General features: G+C 40.1%; 3 protein-coding genes across 5 annotated transcripts in view; 1 reads left to right on the top strand and 2 right to left on the bottom strand.

Moving 5' to 3' along the window:
• nell2a (neural EGFL like 2a) overlaps window positions 1–3,019 on the bottom strand; it is an 87,151-nt gene extending 84,132 nt beyond the window's left edge. For 2 of the 3 annotated variants that reach the window (XM_020645887.2, XM_065957025.1), the window contains exons 1-2: window positions 2,603–3,018; window positions 2,216–2,344 (exon numbers count right to left, since the gene is read on the bottom strand). In XM_020645887.2, coding sequence (XP_020501543.1) covers window positions 2,216–2,344; window positions 2,603–2,654 — 181 coding nt within the window. In that variant the 5' untranslated portion in view covers window positions 2,655–3,018. Of the gene's footprint in view, window positions 1–2,215; window positions 2,345–2,602 lie in introns of all 3 variants that reach the window. The other variant, XM_020645888.2, reaches the window with a different exon arrangement.
• A 6,807-nt stretch (window positions 3,020–9,826) lies between these two features.
• Window positions 9,827–14,568, top strand: dbx2 (developing brain homeobox 2). Its single transcript, XM_020645871.2, has 4 exons — window positions 9,827–10,212; window positions 11,251–11,334; window positions 13,221–13,405; window positions 13,904–14,568. The coding sequence occupies exons 1-4, from the start codon at window positions 9,936–9,938 to the stop codon at window positions 14,093–14,095; spliced, it is 738 nt and encodes a 245-aa protein (XP_020501527.1). The 5' UTR covers window positions 9,827–9,935; the 3' UTR covers window positions 14,096–14,568.
• Window positions 14,569–14,683: 115 nt separating this feature from the next.
• LOC109993083 (prolactin-like) lies at window positions 14,684–16,396 on the bottom strand. The gene is made up of 5 exons (XM_020645873.2): window positions 16,387–16,396; window positions 16,129–16,307; window positions 15,899–16,000; window positions 15,337–15,522; window positions 14,684–15,162 (listed from the first exon to the last, which is right to left on the bottom strand). The coding sequence occupies exons 1-5, from the start codon at window positions 16,394–16,396 to the stop codon at window positions 14,953–14,955; spliced, it is 687 nt and encodes a 228-aa protein (XP_020501529.1). The 3' UTR covers window positions 14,684–14,952.
• Window positions 16,397–16,813: the final 417 nt, after the last annotated feature.

Genomic DNA, 16,813 nt, shown 5'->3' with positions numbered 1-16,813 from the left:
CATGTGAATTGCCCTGCTTCTTCTCCTTGCAGCTCTCAGCAGCCATGCCTCCTCCTGCCTCCACCCTCTGCATCCAGAGATAACAGCCTTCCCTTTGGGCAGGCAGGCGGGTGGCGAAGGACAGCCATGGATGTGTTCCGCCTGCCATCTAATGAGCGTCGGAATGTCACCGTGGGCCTGTCCGCCGGTCCCAGCCAGCCGAGCCGAGCATCCATACATACGGAATCAGCAGAGTCTATCAAACAGCTGGCAGACAGCTCTGCTCCCTCTTTCTCTCCGCTCTTTCCTATTGCTCTCCTTTCCCGGGTTTATGTGACTCTCCTTGTCTATTTTCTGATCACAACATGCAGAGGCCCAGGTTTGCTTTGCCAGTAAGCCTCTCTAGCACTGCCCCCCTCCCCCCCTCCCTCTTCGCCCAGCATCATTGACTTAACATAGACATCCCAAATGAAGAATGGAGGCAAGCTCTGCATAAATAAAACCTCTGCCTTCACTTTCCGCCAGGGTATCTGAATGTGAAAAGCAAAGGTGAGGCAGAGAAATAAGCGAGGGTAATGAAGGAGAGGTGCCAGAAGCAGTGGGAGCTTCTTCCTATTACTGTCTGTGTTTCTGTCATTCTCTACCTTATAACTCTTTCTTGTATTCCTCTCCCCCTCGTCCTCCCCTCCCTCACTCTCTACCTCTTCCCGCGTGGCGCACTTCTGAGTGTTGTCTACACAGAGGACATCAAATGGCCTGCCTTCACAGAGCTGCTGGAGTTGCTGCTCCATGCAGAAGTGCTGCTGTCTCAGCGGCTGTGCAGCGAGATTAGAAGATACCAGCCAGTGAGGAGGTGCGAAGACGGAAACTGTCGACAAATGATCGTGGTGTCTCTCCGTCCCAACACAACACTGTCACTTTGGTACATTTTGTGATCCATGGTGAGACGATCCCCTTGTGAAGATGTGTCTCTGGTTTTACAGCTAATCTTGGAGCCTAAAGTTATTTCCTGTGTTGCTACTTTTGGCTGTGTGATGGACGTCTCCATCGCTGACTTTGTTGGGGCTGTCAATGGTCTGATTTGAATTGTAATGAGGGCCTGACATCCGAGGCGTAACACAGTGCAGTGAATAAAAATATCAAGCTTGGCCCTGCATTTTTGAAAACTTTTTTTTTTGTACAATGCCATTTACCAAATGCCATAGATTAAGTCTCCAACTAGAAACACAGACACCTAACTCCCTTCTCTTCCCATTCATACTGAGTTCATAGAAGGGGTCCACACTGCTTTAACACTCAAGAAGCGGGTAAACACTAGCAAGGGGCCCGATCACCCTCATTATATCTATGAGGGTTTGTCCTGGACTAATCTGATTATACTCAGTCTTTCTATGATTCCTTTGCATGATTCACCCATTTCTCCCCCCTCTGCTCACCCCATTTTTTCCCCCCAGACCCAACATTCCCTATTGTTCAGGCAGGTGGCAGTCTGAGGGGCCCCAAACTGTGTCTGCAAACAGAGCTGGAATCCACTGTATGCCAGTGCTTACAGTCTCTTAGACTAGTGAATCTTGAAGAGACCCTGGAACTAGGTGTGTCACAATACCATTTGTTTTTACTTTGATACACTTCTAGGAAAACTCAAATGACATTGATACCATGACAAAATAAATACAAGCCCTAGGTACCCGATATTGGGTCATCTCTTGTTTTGAATTTCAATGCTTTCGATACCAAAATGTTGCCAACTTATTGTGCAATTTAGATGGTTCTGTCTCTCTTTTGCTCCCAGCAGCTTTCAGTTAAAACGATGACTTAGAGGATCTGAAGTTTTTGTAAAAGTTCGGTGCTTTGCAATAGTAGGCTATATCTATCATTAAAACAGCAGGGACTGTATCGTTATAAAACACGTAGTATTCAAGAGTACTGAAGTATGGAAACATACACAGTACTGACAACCTAACTAGCAACAGTGTCATCGAATAATCTGACAAAAATGTCTCAGTAGAGGAAGATTATCTGTGAATCACTGTTAGATTTACAAGCTTTTAAGACACAATGAAAGAAAAGCACTTCATTTATAAAGCAGTCTCGACCTGCATATTACCATGCTGATCACCTCATCTAGACTATTTTATATCTCCTATCTATGAAGGAAAATACAAGGAAAGTGTGTGTGTGTGTGTGTGTGTGTGTGTGTGTGTGTGTGTGTGTGTGTGTGTGTGTGTTACTGTACCTTGGAAGTGGAAAGCTCTAGACTCGCTGTGGAAGCCCTGGACCTGAGTAACTCCATCAAAGCCTTCTTCAAGAGATAGTTCATCAAACACGCTGATTCGCAGGGCAGGGTCAACCCCAAAACCTACAACTAATGTGCAAACAAACAAAAACAAAAACAAAAAACAGACCGTCATTGTTATTAGGAGGCAAGGACACCTGTGATGCTATAATAAAAGCCCTGCCGGTGCCAGTGGAAGAGATGGGAGGTAACTGGACTGTTAAATGACGGAGACTGGATGGAAAATGATCCAACACAAAACATATTTGATTGATATGTATCTTTTCACACATGCTGCATGTTGTAAGATATATTACAGCGCAGTCAAGGGACTGCCCTGTGTCCTACCTGAGGAGATGCAAAATACGCCGAGAACCAGAAATAGCTGTAATAATCCCATGGTGAATGTGTAAAAAAATAAATTAGTCCATGTTTTATGTCCACTTCGGAGAGACAGTGTTGTTCAATCACATGCGAACGATGTTTTCTCCTCTCGCGCAGAAGATCTCTATAGATTACCAATCCCAAATGCGGAGCGGTCCGGGCATCATCACCTGAACTTTAGATGCCCAGTGATGCAAAAAATGATGCAAATTCCTTGATAGAAGAAGAAAAAGATGTCACAATGAGGAAATTATTCCATGTAACGCAGGGTGTGCTCCATCAGCACCATCCGCCGGCACAGGTGGCTGAGAGAGGATGCACAAAGCAAACTGCCTGCTGCCGCTGCTGCTCCACCAGCTGAACAGACGCTCCGACAGCAACGGGAGAGAGAGAGAGAGAGAGAGAGAGAGAGGGAGCTGAAGGAGCAGGGCAGGGAGGGGAGGAGGGGAGGAGGGGGGGGGGGAGGCATGTCGAGGAGTGAGGGACACAGAGAGAGAGAGAAAGAGGGACGACGAAGCCCCCTTGTGGCCGGAGAGGGAAAAGACTTCATATCCAGGCTGCTCGTGTTCATTGCAGCCACGCCTTTTGATAAGAGCAGAAAAATGAAGTGCAAATCTAAATCCCTGTTTGGAAACAATGATTTACAGAACGTTACTTGGATGATTCCTTGAATGCATGCTTTGAAACCTTTATTTATCCATCTATGTCTGTACATCTGGCAAAGTAATAAAGTCTAAAAGAGCCACTGTTACATTTATTTACAGTCAAATGCAACATTAGCTTATGGTTAGCAGTTCAATGGAGCAGACAAGAAGTTTGTTTACAAGTATTCCAGAAGAAGAATGACGCAAATATATAATCTTATGATAATAATTCATCAATACCTTACCTCTGTATACCTTTGTATCTCGCTTTCCATGTTGAACTATAAAGTCAATTTATGACAGAAGATCTGGTGTGTCGGTATCTAAAAGATTTTCCATTGTCTTGAAGATGTTCCAACCGTCATCTAAGAGGTCTTTTCTGTTCTACTGAGTCCCCAAACATTTAAACCTTTTTGGTGTGTCCATACTGCCGTTATATGAGGTCACATAAGTGGTCAAGGTCACATTGTGATGTTTCGAAGTGTGAATTTGTATATTCCGCCAAGAAATGGGTGCTCTTTTCTCCTTTTTTAAATCACCCGTCTTGTCCATCCTAAAAAATCCAATCCAACTTGATCTATAAAGCGCTTTTAAAACCAGTAAAAGCCAAAGTAGATGTAATTGCTGTACAATCAAACATAAAAAAACACATTAAAAAAAAACACATTAAACACTGAGACCAATATAAAAACAACAATAAAGTGTTCAGACTGACAGGAAATAAAAATATAAAAGCCAACTCTCATGCGAGGCAAAAGCTCAGGGATAAGAAAGGTGTTTGATTTAAAGACAGGCAGTGTGGGGGACAGCCGGACATGTGAAGCCTTTCAAAGATTTAAAACTGCTACTGAAAAGGCTCAAAAGACGAAAAGAGGTCAAACAAAAAAAGTATGACATAAAACAATGCCCAACCATTAGAACAATGGGCTTTTGTATGCATTAAGTTCATTTCTATGAATTAGTGAAGTCATCCAGTGAAATTATAGTGTGCATCTCTCCGGCAGGTGGGGCGCACATAAATTAAAATGTAGTGCTTGGCTTTCTGTGTGACTCAGCCTTGTTAATGGCTTCTTATAGAGCACAGATGCTATGTGCTTAGAATATTTCTTTATTCCTCTTGCATCGTCTTCATCCAGGGGACCAATTAGCATGTCCAAACACAACCCTTTTATCAGCAGCTGGTGGTGCTTTTTTCTTTTTTTTTCTTTTTTAAAAGAGGCAGATAAACAGTTGCATTTCCCCAGAATCTCAATAAATATCCTGCCAGATAGACATGAATCAAAAGCCTTTTTATAAACAGTCTGTTCAGAGGCCATCCCAAGTCTTTCATGAGGTCCAGAAAAAAAACTCCCCGGACTGCTGGGATTGTGTTTTGTTTGGCAGTTCATATCTATGAAGGTAGATTTACAAGTGAAGGCCAACAGATACGTGTATAATAAAAACTTCTCCATTTTCATGAGTTGACCCTGAATTTACACCAATGCATTTATAGTTTTAACTATGCCAACTACAAGGTTGATTCATAAAAGTCTGAATTGACTAATTCACTCTTATCCCACTCCTAGTCAGGGGCTTGTCAATAGGTCCAAAGAATAAAACAAAGGCATGGCCATGGTCCTTCATGCAGTGGCAGAGTGTCACATCTGCTGTGTTAGAGAGCCTGCAACTCCTCCATTCATTATTTATATTACTAGAATTCTTCTGGGTGCAGACACAGGAAATGTAATTACTTTGTATTACCCACAAGTTGTCATTTCCTAAAGTGCCATCAGGAAAATAAGAGTCATTAAAGCGTGTGCCCAGCCAAGAACGAAAAGTAATAACCTCACGCGGTCCTGCTGCGCTCACACCCACATGCACACACACAATGAATCTCTCAAGGCAAGGGCAGTGGGAACAGTGGATGTCATCTCGTTCATATCTAAAAGATCCAGATGGATGATGCATTATAGGACCTACAAGGGCTTAATCGCTTTTCACTCTATCATGTGAAAAATAATACTAATGCCATGGACAAAAAAAAAAAGGGATCGTTTGCAGTAGCAGTGCCAGGATTTTAATCAATGTGGAAGAAATATCCCTATTGTTCCCACAGGTCTCTCCAGGGATTCATCTGTTGCATAATTCCATGACATATTGACCTGGCCTGTCTCTCAAATCAGGTATTCATTAATCATATCAAAACTGCACACTCTACACATCCTTCATTACATCTGTCTGTCTCTGCTGGGTTCAAAATTCAACCACAGCTGACTTCTTGATAAATTCAAACAAGGAGAGAACGAGGAAGTAGGACTCCATACCACAGCGGTGTTCAATGTAGAGCATGGGTGGTGTAATTTCAAAACCCATTTTTATACATTCAAGCTCCAAATCTGCATAAGAGGTTGCAATGACTGCAAAAAGCCTTGTAAGTTGAAGTTAGGTCCTAAAATGCCAAAATGGTAAGTCATGCAACACTTATGAAGTATGAAGATCAACTTTATTAACAAATTAGACCGACGCAATTTCGATTTGTGGCCTTCATCAGGGTCATCCAAAAATGGAATGTTAAATGGTTTAGTGGGTAAAAATGGGGAAAAAAATGTTTTTGAAAAAGAAGGATTTCCAAAGACAATTTAGAAACACACTAAAATTACCACACTCTGCTTCTGTCCTCTCAGTCATAACACTGAAGCACAGAGGGTTCTCATTCTGCCAGTGCCATCTTGTGTGCACAGCAGAGGATTGCAGTGACGGTATCACAGAGAAGCAGTACTGAGAAACAACAGACAGTGTCACTCTAGCACCATCCCAGGGCTACATACTCGATGGCCCCAGATTCAGCCAACATAACGTTGCTGCAGGGACACAGCAGAGAGGGAGTGAATCAAACAAAACAGGCTTTGAACTCCCTTAAAAGGTTCCATGATTGTTGTGGCAAAGAAAGGTTTATTGTTACACTCAGTGTAATGATATCTCTTTGACTTATGAGCCATTACATCTATTCCTTTGACTATCAACAGTATGAATACCTTATTATGAAGCGCTTCTGAAAGAATCTTTGGTTATGATATTTGGATACAAGAGATGGTGTGACTCAAGTAGGCCCACTACCATGTCTGAGATGTGACAACAGAGAGTAAGGGAAGACCATAAACAAGGTTTATTTTGTGGCTTTTTTTTTACGTGTTTGTTTGTCTTTCAAATGTGTGATTGTATACAGACAAAAAGAGAAACATGCTTCTCCTAATACTACAGAGTTATGTCCTCATGTTGAATATCTATGTGGGTGTTTTTTGCTTGTAAGAGGTCTCCAAATGACAGTGGAGCGATAAAGAAGCTTTGTGAGGATAACATTTGCAGCGAATATTGAAATTGTTTTAAAAAAGGGAAGAAAAATTCCAAATGTTTACAATTCTACAATTCACTTAGCAGACGCTTTTATCCAAACACAGAGAGTTTTGAGTAGTGTTTAAAAACTTTTTTTTTGTTTGTTAATTTTCCTCAAAACAATACATTTTATATAGCATCCTTAAAATAAATTGTGCAAAAGTCGTATTAGAAACATTATAAGGAGTGTTTATTCTTTTGAGACAACTTTTTTTTTGGGGGGGGGGGGCTCTAAGAGTAGCAGCAAGTTTCTAAAAATGGAGACTTTTTGAACCCTGTTAATTAGCTCTGTATCCCTCTGAAACTGCTCAGCTCTAATGAGTATAACATGCTCCAAAGGCCATATGCTGACATACTTCTTAATGTTTTCTCTTAACTTGGCTACTGCACGACCCCCAGGGTACGAGTAAGCATGCAGGCTTACATCATTATAAAAAACTTTTTTTTTTTTCACCCTACTCACACAAAAAGAACAAGGTGCATTTAACCAAAAATCACTTCATAGAAAAATTCCTTTTGTAGGTGGGAAAAATTACAGCTAAGTATGAACGAAAGCCTGTAATAGGTTTTAAAAAATAAAATGTTACCAGCTAAATACGGTCGTACTCTTCATCGAATCAATGGTACACCATTGCTGAAGTTTTATAGACTGCCCCTGTAGCACTGTTGCTCCGCACAGACACTCCCTCTCCTCCTGGATCCCATTGTGAATGTGTGCAGTGAGCTGGCTCATTGGGTCCTCATGGTGAAAGGCCCACAGCCATTCACTCAGCGCACAGAAGCTCATTAGAACTCTATAGACACACAATTGTGGGGCTCACATTAGAAACTTCCTCCTCTGGGGCACAGACACCGCACACAAAGTGCCAGTTTGCTGCTAAGCTAAGCGCATTGTCTTCCTGATTCATAGAGCCTGGCCCTCCATTCACGATATTAAGTTCGAGTGGTGGAATATCAATTGCGTGTGCAATGGGCCGGTATCTTTTTAAGAGCTTTAGTGGGGTTAAAAAAAAAGAGAGAAAAGGGATCTCAGCCGGTCTGCAGAGTACTGGCTTTCAACAGGGCCATTGTGAGGATTCTGAAAGAAGGGACCCCTGTTTTTTTCCCTCCATTTCCAAAAAAGAGATGGACATCAAATAAATTCACATGAACTTGCTTCAGGGTGTTTCCAAGACCTACTGTTTAAGAATAGCCTAATTATACCTCCCTCTCCTGGAGAGCTCTTTTGGAATTCTGGCTAATTACTAAGTGGTGAATCTTAATGATGATACGCTCTTTGCTATGCCTTTTAAGATTTGCACAAATTCATGTGAGACCGCTTCTTCTATCTGAAATATCAACGAGCAGAGAAATATATGGTTTTAACAAGAGTGTAGGATTTGCAAGCATGATGTAATTTTCAGGGGATTGTTACATCTTTTACATTTACCTCACATTCTCAACTGTCCCTGAAAGACTCATTCGAGTGTGAAGAAAGCGAGAGTGTATGAATAAACTAGGACTAGCACTAAATGTTATCGCATAAAACACCTTGACAACAATCAGAGTCATGTTTAAAGAACTATAAGAGTTTATAAGAGCACTAAAGAGCAGCAAACAAATGGCTCTGCACATAACAAAAAAGCAGCGGGGGACTTTCGTAGCCACTGGTCTATGTGCACCATGTTAAACACACTCACTACACACAAAAGTAGAAAGTGCACACAGACAGACTCGCTAACACTCATCATGTGACAGAGCGCTATAGCCTTCTCCACCAGTCTGAGGAATAAAACCTCAAATTTGATTACAAGCAACCTTTGGCTCCCTGGCCACCACACAATAGGCTGAGCTGTCTGGGCCAATTTCCATGCTCAGCATGAGGTAACTACACGCGCAGAGCGGCGCTCACAGCCACCCTCCTGCACAGCCCAGCAGACTGGATATGCCTGTTTACTGTGCCTAAACTCTACGTCCGTCGCCCCTCTTGTTGGACTTTCTATTATGATGTTGAGGATCATTAGTTGCAGTGTGAAAGGTTACACAAGCCTCTCGTTGGACGTGTTTGTACCGAAACATCTTGACGTGTGTGTGTGTATGTGTGTGTCTCTGTGTTTCCTTTTTTTTTAACTTACAGTTGCAACTTTCTAATGCATCATGAGAAACTACAATCAAGCCTTGCACTGACGGACTATCTAAGTGCTTAAGTGTGCTGCATGAGAAGCTTCATAGATCTCTCAGATCTAAATCCCATTTAAACGGTGCTGTTCATGTAAAATGATGAAGTTTGAAACCTGTCAAACTAATGCCACCAAATGTTAGCAAAATGAACAAATGAGAAAAGAATGGTTGAACTCCAAAAACAATTTTGCCAATGACGTATTTTCAACAAATTAATTAATTTGTGCTGTTATGCTGTATATTGATAGTTTTTTTAAGGGCACAGTGTCAGAACTGTCAACCTGCAAGTATCATGTATGTTACTTATCACTTGATGTAGAAAATCTTAAAGCATATAAACTATAAAAGGATGCTTAGTATGAATTACTTATACAAACCATAACAAAAAAATACCCTTTGAAAATCAGGGAAAATACATTCTTTTAGTTAAGAACTATAATCAATTAGATAAGTCAAATAACCTAATCCTTCAAGGCAATGTTAGCGGATGTTAACTTTTAGAAAAAAATAGTTTCCACCAGCACTTTTCCTGAAAATTTTGAGGAGAACGTTTGTTAGTTTGTTTTAAAATGTGACTACAATACATTTTTAGCATATCTTTATTTAAAATGGAATTTACGTTTTTTAAGAATCTGCCATTAAAAGAAAGCCTGTTGAGCAATGGTTCTAAAATGAAATGGAGGGAAATGCCACACTGCAAATGCGCTGCTCACGGGTTTGTATGAGGCACAATGGGAGGCTGGAGAAAGGAGAAAACTATTTACTACTGCAGAGGACTGTTTGGTGCATGTTAAACTTTGGCCAGCAGTCCATTGTCTCTCATGTCTATCATTTAATAGGCTAGTTGACATAATGAATGAGCCAGACCCACCTTCTGCCACACCAGAAAGGACCCCAGCCTTATCTGAATTGAGAAGCACATTAGAGCCACTCAGCCAATCAGGACACAGCACAGTGGCAAAGTGCAGGCCCAAAAGAGGAAGAGTAGAGAACTTTTGTTTTCCTCAGTGTTTAATGAAGTTGGCCTGGTCACTCGAGAAGGGATTAAAGGAGAATTTAGTGTCACTGAGCTGTGACTGTTGAAGAGGGCACTCAAGTGTTCGGGTCACTGTGTGAACAGCATGGTCTCAGTCCAGAGCTGCACCAGGAGGAATATGGCTGGCTCTCCTCCGGCACTGCCAGGCTTCGGAAACTCAGGAAAGAGTTTTCTTATTGACAATCTGCTGCAGTCTCAGACTCCTTCTGCTCGTCAGGAAGGGACGGCAGGTGGATACCTGAGACTAGCAGCATGTGAACATCTGAGGAGGACCTGGGGTTGTGAGCACGGAGCCTACAAAAGCCAGGCCCAGAGTCCTCAGCAGGTGAAAGATTTAGGACGACCGCTTCTACAACACTCAGGTAAACATGTTTTTATAACAAAATGTGACACACCTAGACTTTTGATTGACAGATGTGTTTGGGTTTTATCAAGAATTTCCTCAAATATATGTATTTATTTATTTTCTAAGTTATTGGGTCATCTTAAGTTGGCTGTAAATGCTGTTTAAGTTTTAAAATGTTTCCATTTAAAGACAAGCAATTTGTGGAACATTTGTGTATCTAGAATTTTACTTTTGTTGATTATATGCTTTGTAAGATATTTAAAATCTTCAGGATGTCATTTCAAACATATCTAATTTATCTTCATCAAGTAGAGTTGTAGGCCATTGAATGTCCTCCATTTCATGTCCTCCATTTCTTTCACATACTTTTTAACCACACATTCATGTTCACTACTTATGCAAAGAAAAACTCACAGGCCTCTTCTTATAAATCAAAACTTTAAGAACTAATTAAAATTTCACTTCTGTGTGGAAATTAATTATGCTCATCAAGGCAGACTCATTTAAGTTACAATTCACAGCATTTTTCTTTTTATATCATCCATGGATTAATGGTATTTTGTTTACTGTAAAATCAAATTTTTAAAACAAAATAATAAAAAAAAATACCTCAGAATCGTTTTAAATTTTATCACAAGTCAATTGTTTACAGTCTTGATAAAGAATAAAATAACGGCAAAAGGGGGCATGGGTAAACAAACCATAAAAGTTGAATTATAAACTGCGAGGTAAAGAGTTTATGAAGTTTTTAAATGTAGCATTCGTTAATTAAAGCTACTTTATTTTTCAGTTAATTCGTTTGAAACCAAATATAGTTTGCCTCTTAGATGGGTAGTCTTAAAATCAAATTAAGCAGGTATAAGTTCCAAAATGTAAATGATATTCATGCATTACCTAAAGCTTAACACCACTGTAAAGAAAAACACTGAGATCGAAGGGAAGCAACAGTAAAACTAAGAAAGTAGAACTACAAACTTACAGTGCCTTGTGTGTTATATCTTTCTCACCTGGTTACTATCCACCCATATCTGACTGTTCCTATCTATCACTGCAGGTGTACTGAGCAGTGTTTTCCTGCAAAGCCCGCAGTATCTGCTGGCATGCTGCGGTGGGTCCAGCCCCCCTCCTGTCTTCTCCAGTGAGTGTTTTATGCCTCATCAGCAATGCCTCAGCTCCTCTCTAAGCATTAGCAGCAGGGTCTCCCATGCTCTCCACAGCTAATTACTGATGCAATGCCAAAGAGCTAATTCTCTGCTCAACTCTGCACAGCTCTATTCATAACCATTCACGGCTGTTTAGGATGGGGAAGAGGGGTGGGTTGCAAGGCTTTTAAGATTCCCTGGGGCCCCCTATTTTGTACTTGCAAATGCACACTTTTACTAGTGCAAATATGCAAAGCCAATAAACATCTTGTCTTCTGTCATATTAAGACTAGAATAAGCAGATGTGGATTATTACTGCTGAGCAAGGCAGAGTTTTCAAAGCTTGATCATTTTATTTGATCGTGATCACAAAAACTTTGAATACATTTCCATCTTGAGTAGTATTTGAAAAAATCCAGAAAACCCAAAATAGCAGCACATTTAAAAAAACATGTATTCTGAACTATACTTGGAATTTTGTATTTCATATAATTTAAAACTTTCTTGATACCATGAGTACAACATCATACCCTATTAGTATTGATAAGACTAGCAGCTGTCATACAATGGCATTGTCCAACAGCAATTGGAAGTTATTAGTTGCAGCAACCTAAGATGCCTGTCAAATGTTGTTGAAAATAGCACAAATCAAAAAGCCCTCATCCCACAGGTCCCAGGAGTCCTCTTATTGGGTTGACACTTTCCCACAGTGCCCAGCAACACAACAATGCCAAGTCTGGCCGTGACCAATTGGCACTTTCACTCCACCATCCACACGCGACCTTACTGCAATTTTTCACTGCAGCAATGAACTCCGTTTAGCACAAAAAACTTGCCCATTTCTCTACAGAAGAGGGTTGGACCAGGAACATCCCCCAGCCATTGTATGGCTAAAGAGCTTGGTTCACTGACCCCCCTCCTTTCTCCTGTCCTTCAACTCTCATTCCTGCCCATTGGAGAGTTCTTGACTAGGACATAAAGCCTTCAATGAAAGTGACTTTTATAGACTTATTCGAGCTCATCTTCACATACAAACTGGCATACAAACTTCATACCTGCAAGTGAAAAGATTTAGTGTTGGGCCACTGAGTGATCGAGTAATGGCATTTCCATTGAACTGCTCCATTGTTGGTATCCCACAGGGCTCTATAGTTGTCCCACTAGGGTAGACACACACGATGCCCAGGAATGACCTGGTAATCAGCTATTTAAGTCAAAGCCATTGAGTCCCAAAAGAGAATTGAGAAGCATGTCCAAACCGGTTATGTGCTCCCTAGAGGTGGTCTATGTGCAGATTTGTCGTACAGCTTAAAAAGGCAACATTGAATGGATCGGATAAATAGTTCCACTTGACTTTTGTTGTGAGTGCACCTGTGAGTGAAGTAGCGTGGGATTGCTCCTCACAGTTCATCAAATCCCTTTTTCTCAGCTGAGGTGGCTTTCTATTCTCTTTAGTCACCCCCAGTTGGTTAAATTGGACAAATAGAGAAAAAAAGAAATCAAAAGTGAGTGATAGAGTGAATGTGACAACAACAGGCATGATCTTTGGTTGTAAAGGACAGGAAATGTGATGTGGCTGGTAAAGTGTAACTATTGATGTGTATAGTAGGGATTGTCTCTTTAAATAACAATTGTCTAAATCATGAAACAATTGGGAAAATGATACAGAGCCAGATTTACCAATAGTGTGCTTTTGTGTCTCAAGTCACCACACAAAATATCTTATTTTCCTGAATACTTATTGAACTACCACTTTCATGTCATGCTTTATATTGTCAATGGGTATAACTACTCAATGACACATACTCAACTGATTTGACATTGACAATTTGGGAAAACAAACTAAAAATAAAATGTGTTTTCTCTTTGATTTATGTTGCAGAGGGGGCAAATATTCGAATGTGGTCTACCGATATAAGTCATAAATCGCGCAGGGGAATCCTTAGGAGGGCTGTGTTCTCTGAAGAACAACGGAAGGAACTGGAGAGGACTTTTCGGAGACAAAAATACATCAGCAAGACAGACCGGAACAAACTGGCAGCTGATCTCAGTCTTAAGGAGTCACAGGTAATTTGAGCAAGAGTTACCACTTTTCTTTAACCAAATTATCTATGTATATCCTGTGTGTTTATGAGGCCAATGGCTGTTAGCCATTTTTTATTTTAGGGATACGATGTCAAAGGGGGAGAGTAGTAATGGTAATAAAACAAACAATTCCCCATTATTCATTATCCAGAACTTTTCATGAACAAATATTAATCCCACAATGTGACCATCAAAGAAACAGCAGGGCTATGAAGGTCAGAGAAACCTGCATTAGCTAAGTGTATACAATGTTAACAACGATCCCCATATTAGTGTGGAGTGTCTTCATTCTAGACTAAGATGACACACAAAGGCTAAAATAAATAAAACTATTAATCCATTCAGCATTTGTAGGACAGAAGTGGTGCATATAGATAGACAGAATCTGCCACAACTAGATGTATGCCACTAACAAGGGTTAAAATGGATGGACTTAAGAAATTGAAGTAAAATGCCTCTCTATGCTTCCATCTTTTAAAGGTCAAGATTTGGTTCCAGAACCGTCGAATGAAGTGGAGGAACTGTAAGGAGAAGGAGGTTCATAACACCCGCTCCCCAATGGATGAGCTCATGGCTCAAGGTCTTGCTCAAGAAGAGGATGAGCCATCACAGAATCACACGGATGGAAAAACAGAGAGATCAAAGCAACAGAAGAGTGACAGGGACACATGAGAAATATGAAGGACTATCAAATTGACAAAAATCTGTGAAGAGGCTACATGGTGATCATTTTAAAATATGAGGATGTAATACACTGTGTGTGTGAAACTAACGATGATATTATTAACTTTTCAAAGAATCAAATCATTTTGCTGAATCATAAATGTAATGAGGTGGAACTGCTGCATTATCCTCGTCATAGTGTGTTCCACTGGTTCAGTAGACAATTTATTGGTTCATATGCTGACAATTTCTAGAAAAAAATCCCATTCTTAGAAATGTGATTCCAGGCAGTTAAAAATACAAATGAGTCACCTGATCTAATGTGTTTACATATAAGCATTTTTTTATGTTTTGTGAAGCTTTACACTAATGCTCATTATAAAAAGATTTGAGTCAAAATTTTGCCTGATATATTTTGTAAATATTTTTCCATGATCTTGAATGCCTGAATTAACTGTAAATAAAATGTTTTTAATTCCTGATTCCCATATTGCTTATTTTTACAATGTTGGTCAAAACTATTTACATGTTGATGAGCACTATACTAAAACTACCATTCAGAAAATATGCAGAGCTTGTGCTCCCCATTAACAAAAACAGGACCAGAACAATGTTAGGGTTCAAGATATATATTTATTTTTTTTAACCTTTCATGCTCAGTGTACAAAATGGAGAAAAAAATAACAAAAACAAAAACATAATGCTTTGCTTTATATGCATTAAAAGGATATCAGAACCTACAATTAGAACATGTGAAAAACAAACATGATGACTGAAATAATATCACTGCTAAATTAACCAAGAAATTAAAGATTCTAAACAAGTCTGATTTGCTACCAGTATTATTATGTTTTTGAAAAGTGCACTTAACAGTCCAGTACAGGGAGGGTAGTGCACTTCAGTATTCTGAGATAATTTTTTACTTTGTTGGAGTCTCTGCGAAAGCAATAGAGGAGGACAAGATGGTCCATCGAGGTGACTTCTCCTTTTTTGTTGAAGTAAAAGGCAGAAGAGGGGGGCAGAGTCTCAGGAATGGTGTAACCGACATAGTTACCAAGTACTCCCAATAACTTCATCTGTAGTGGATAGAAAAAAAATAAATCTTTCAAAAAAACAGTAAGTCCCATATCTAAAGTAGAATAACAATAACCAGTCAAAATATAATATGGTGTTATTCAAAGAATAATATATTTACTGTACGATTAAACCACACAACACATCATATTCAGCAACCATTAGTGGATCCTTACTTTCTCCGCCACTTTGGTAACTCCATCCCTCAGCTCGTGCACCATATCACTTATCTCCAGTGCCTTATTGGAGCTGTAGTGGTTGAAGTCTTGATTCTGATCCTGAGACATGCTGTGGTAGAGTTGTGAGAGGGGGTCTTCCCAGGCCCCCAGTAGCCTCAGAATCACCTCTGTCAGCTGGTCCCTCTGCACATTAAAACAAAGAGTTGACTAACTCCACCATTCTTTATTGTGGAAGATTTAAGACATTGGTCACAAACTAGTTCACCTCAGTGTGCAATATTTGAACTGTGTATTGATCAATTATGTTTGACATTATACATTTTCTGTAACTCTGCATCATTGCACATGAGGGAAACCAATGGTTTGCTTGAAATATGTTAAATTGCATGACGTGAATTAGTTAAGTTAAAAGCTCAACTAGGGACAAGAGTTGGAAATTAGCAATAGCTATATACTCTTTATGCAGGACATCAGTTTCATGCTCTGTATAAAATTCAAACCTTATTTAGAGCACAATGCATAAATTGTGAAAAGTAAAACTGAACACAGGAATGCTCACCCCTAGCCTTTGTGCATTTTCTTTATCTGCTGGAGTCATTATGCCATATGTGTGGCACTTTCCTTTTCCTAAGAAATTCTTGCTTGGAAAGAAATATTGCTCCTATGAAGACAAACAAATATCAAACGGATTAAAATTAGAAATGGCTCACTCAAAAATGTGTAACTGATGTTAGATAAACTGAGGTACAAGTGTGATGAATGAGCGTAATGAGAAACAAAGCTACTCACGAACTCAGAGTGCAGATCACTGGAGATGGCGTGCACTCTTGAAGACTGTTGTATGACCCTGTTAAAGAGATCCGCCAAAGAAGGAACATGGCATCCAGCCTGTCCAGAGGGACAGACTGGGGAAGTCCCAGCCCTCATGGAAAGCTCCAGGTAAACCAGTATAAGAACAGCAAAAAGATCTAAAGGAAGAAATGTGTTGCCATTGATATATCATGAACAAAAACTCTAAAATTAGTTTTTTTTATCTTGCCTACTTACCCTGTTTCATGGTTCCTTTCTTGCAGCTGAGCACCAGATGACGAGTAGAAGGCTTTTTTCTTTCCAGAGCAACAGTTGCAGAAGCTCACTCATACAATGACGATGTTTCCAATTAAACAAATTGGTTTATAAAGGAAAATGATACTAATTATTCTCTGTGTACGTCATACAATATGCTTGGTTTAGTTCTCTATTCAGCCGAGAGAAGACTGCTTTAACCCAGGCAGAAAAGAGTCTATACAATTAGTATAGTAAGCTGGACCAGACTCTGTCTCTCCCTCCACCCTGAAGCACTGTGCTGATCAGCTGTCTCAAGTATTTACAGACATTTTTAACAGCTCATTGGAGACATGCCATGTGCCAGCCTGCTTCAAGTCCTCCACCATCATCCCTGTCCCCAAAAAGCCAAGGACCACAGGACTTAATG

This window comes from Labrus bergylta, chromosome 7 (assembly GCF_963930695.1).
Source record: "Labrus bergylta chromosome 7, fLabBer1.1, whole genome shotgun sequence".
NCBI lineage: Eukaryota > Metazoa > Chordata > Actinopteri > Labriformes > Labridae > Labrus > Labrus bergylta.
This window is presented reverse-complemented; position numbering and strand designations above follow the sequence as displayed.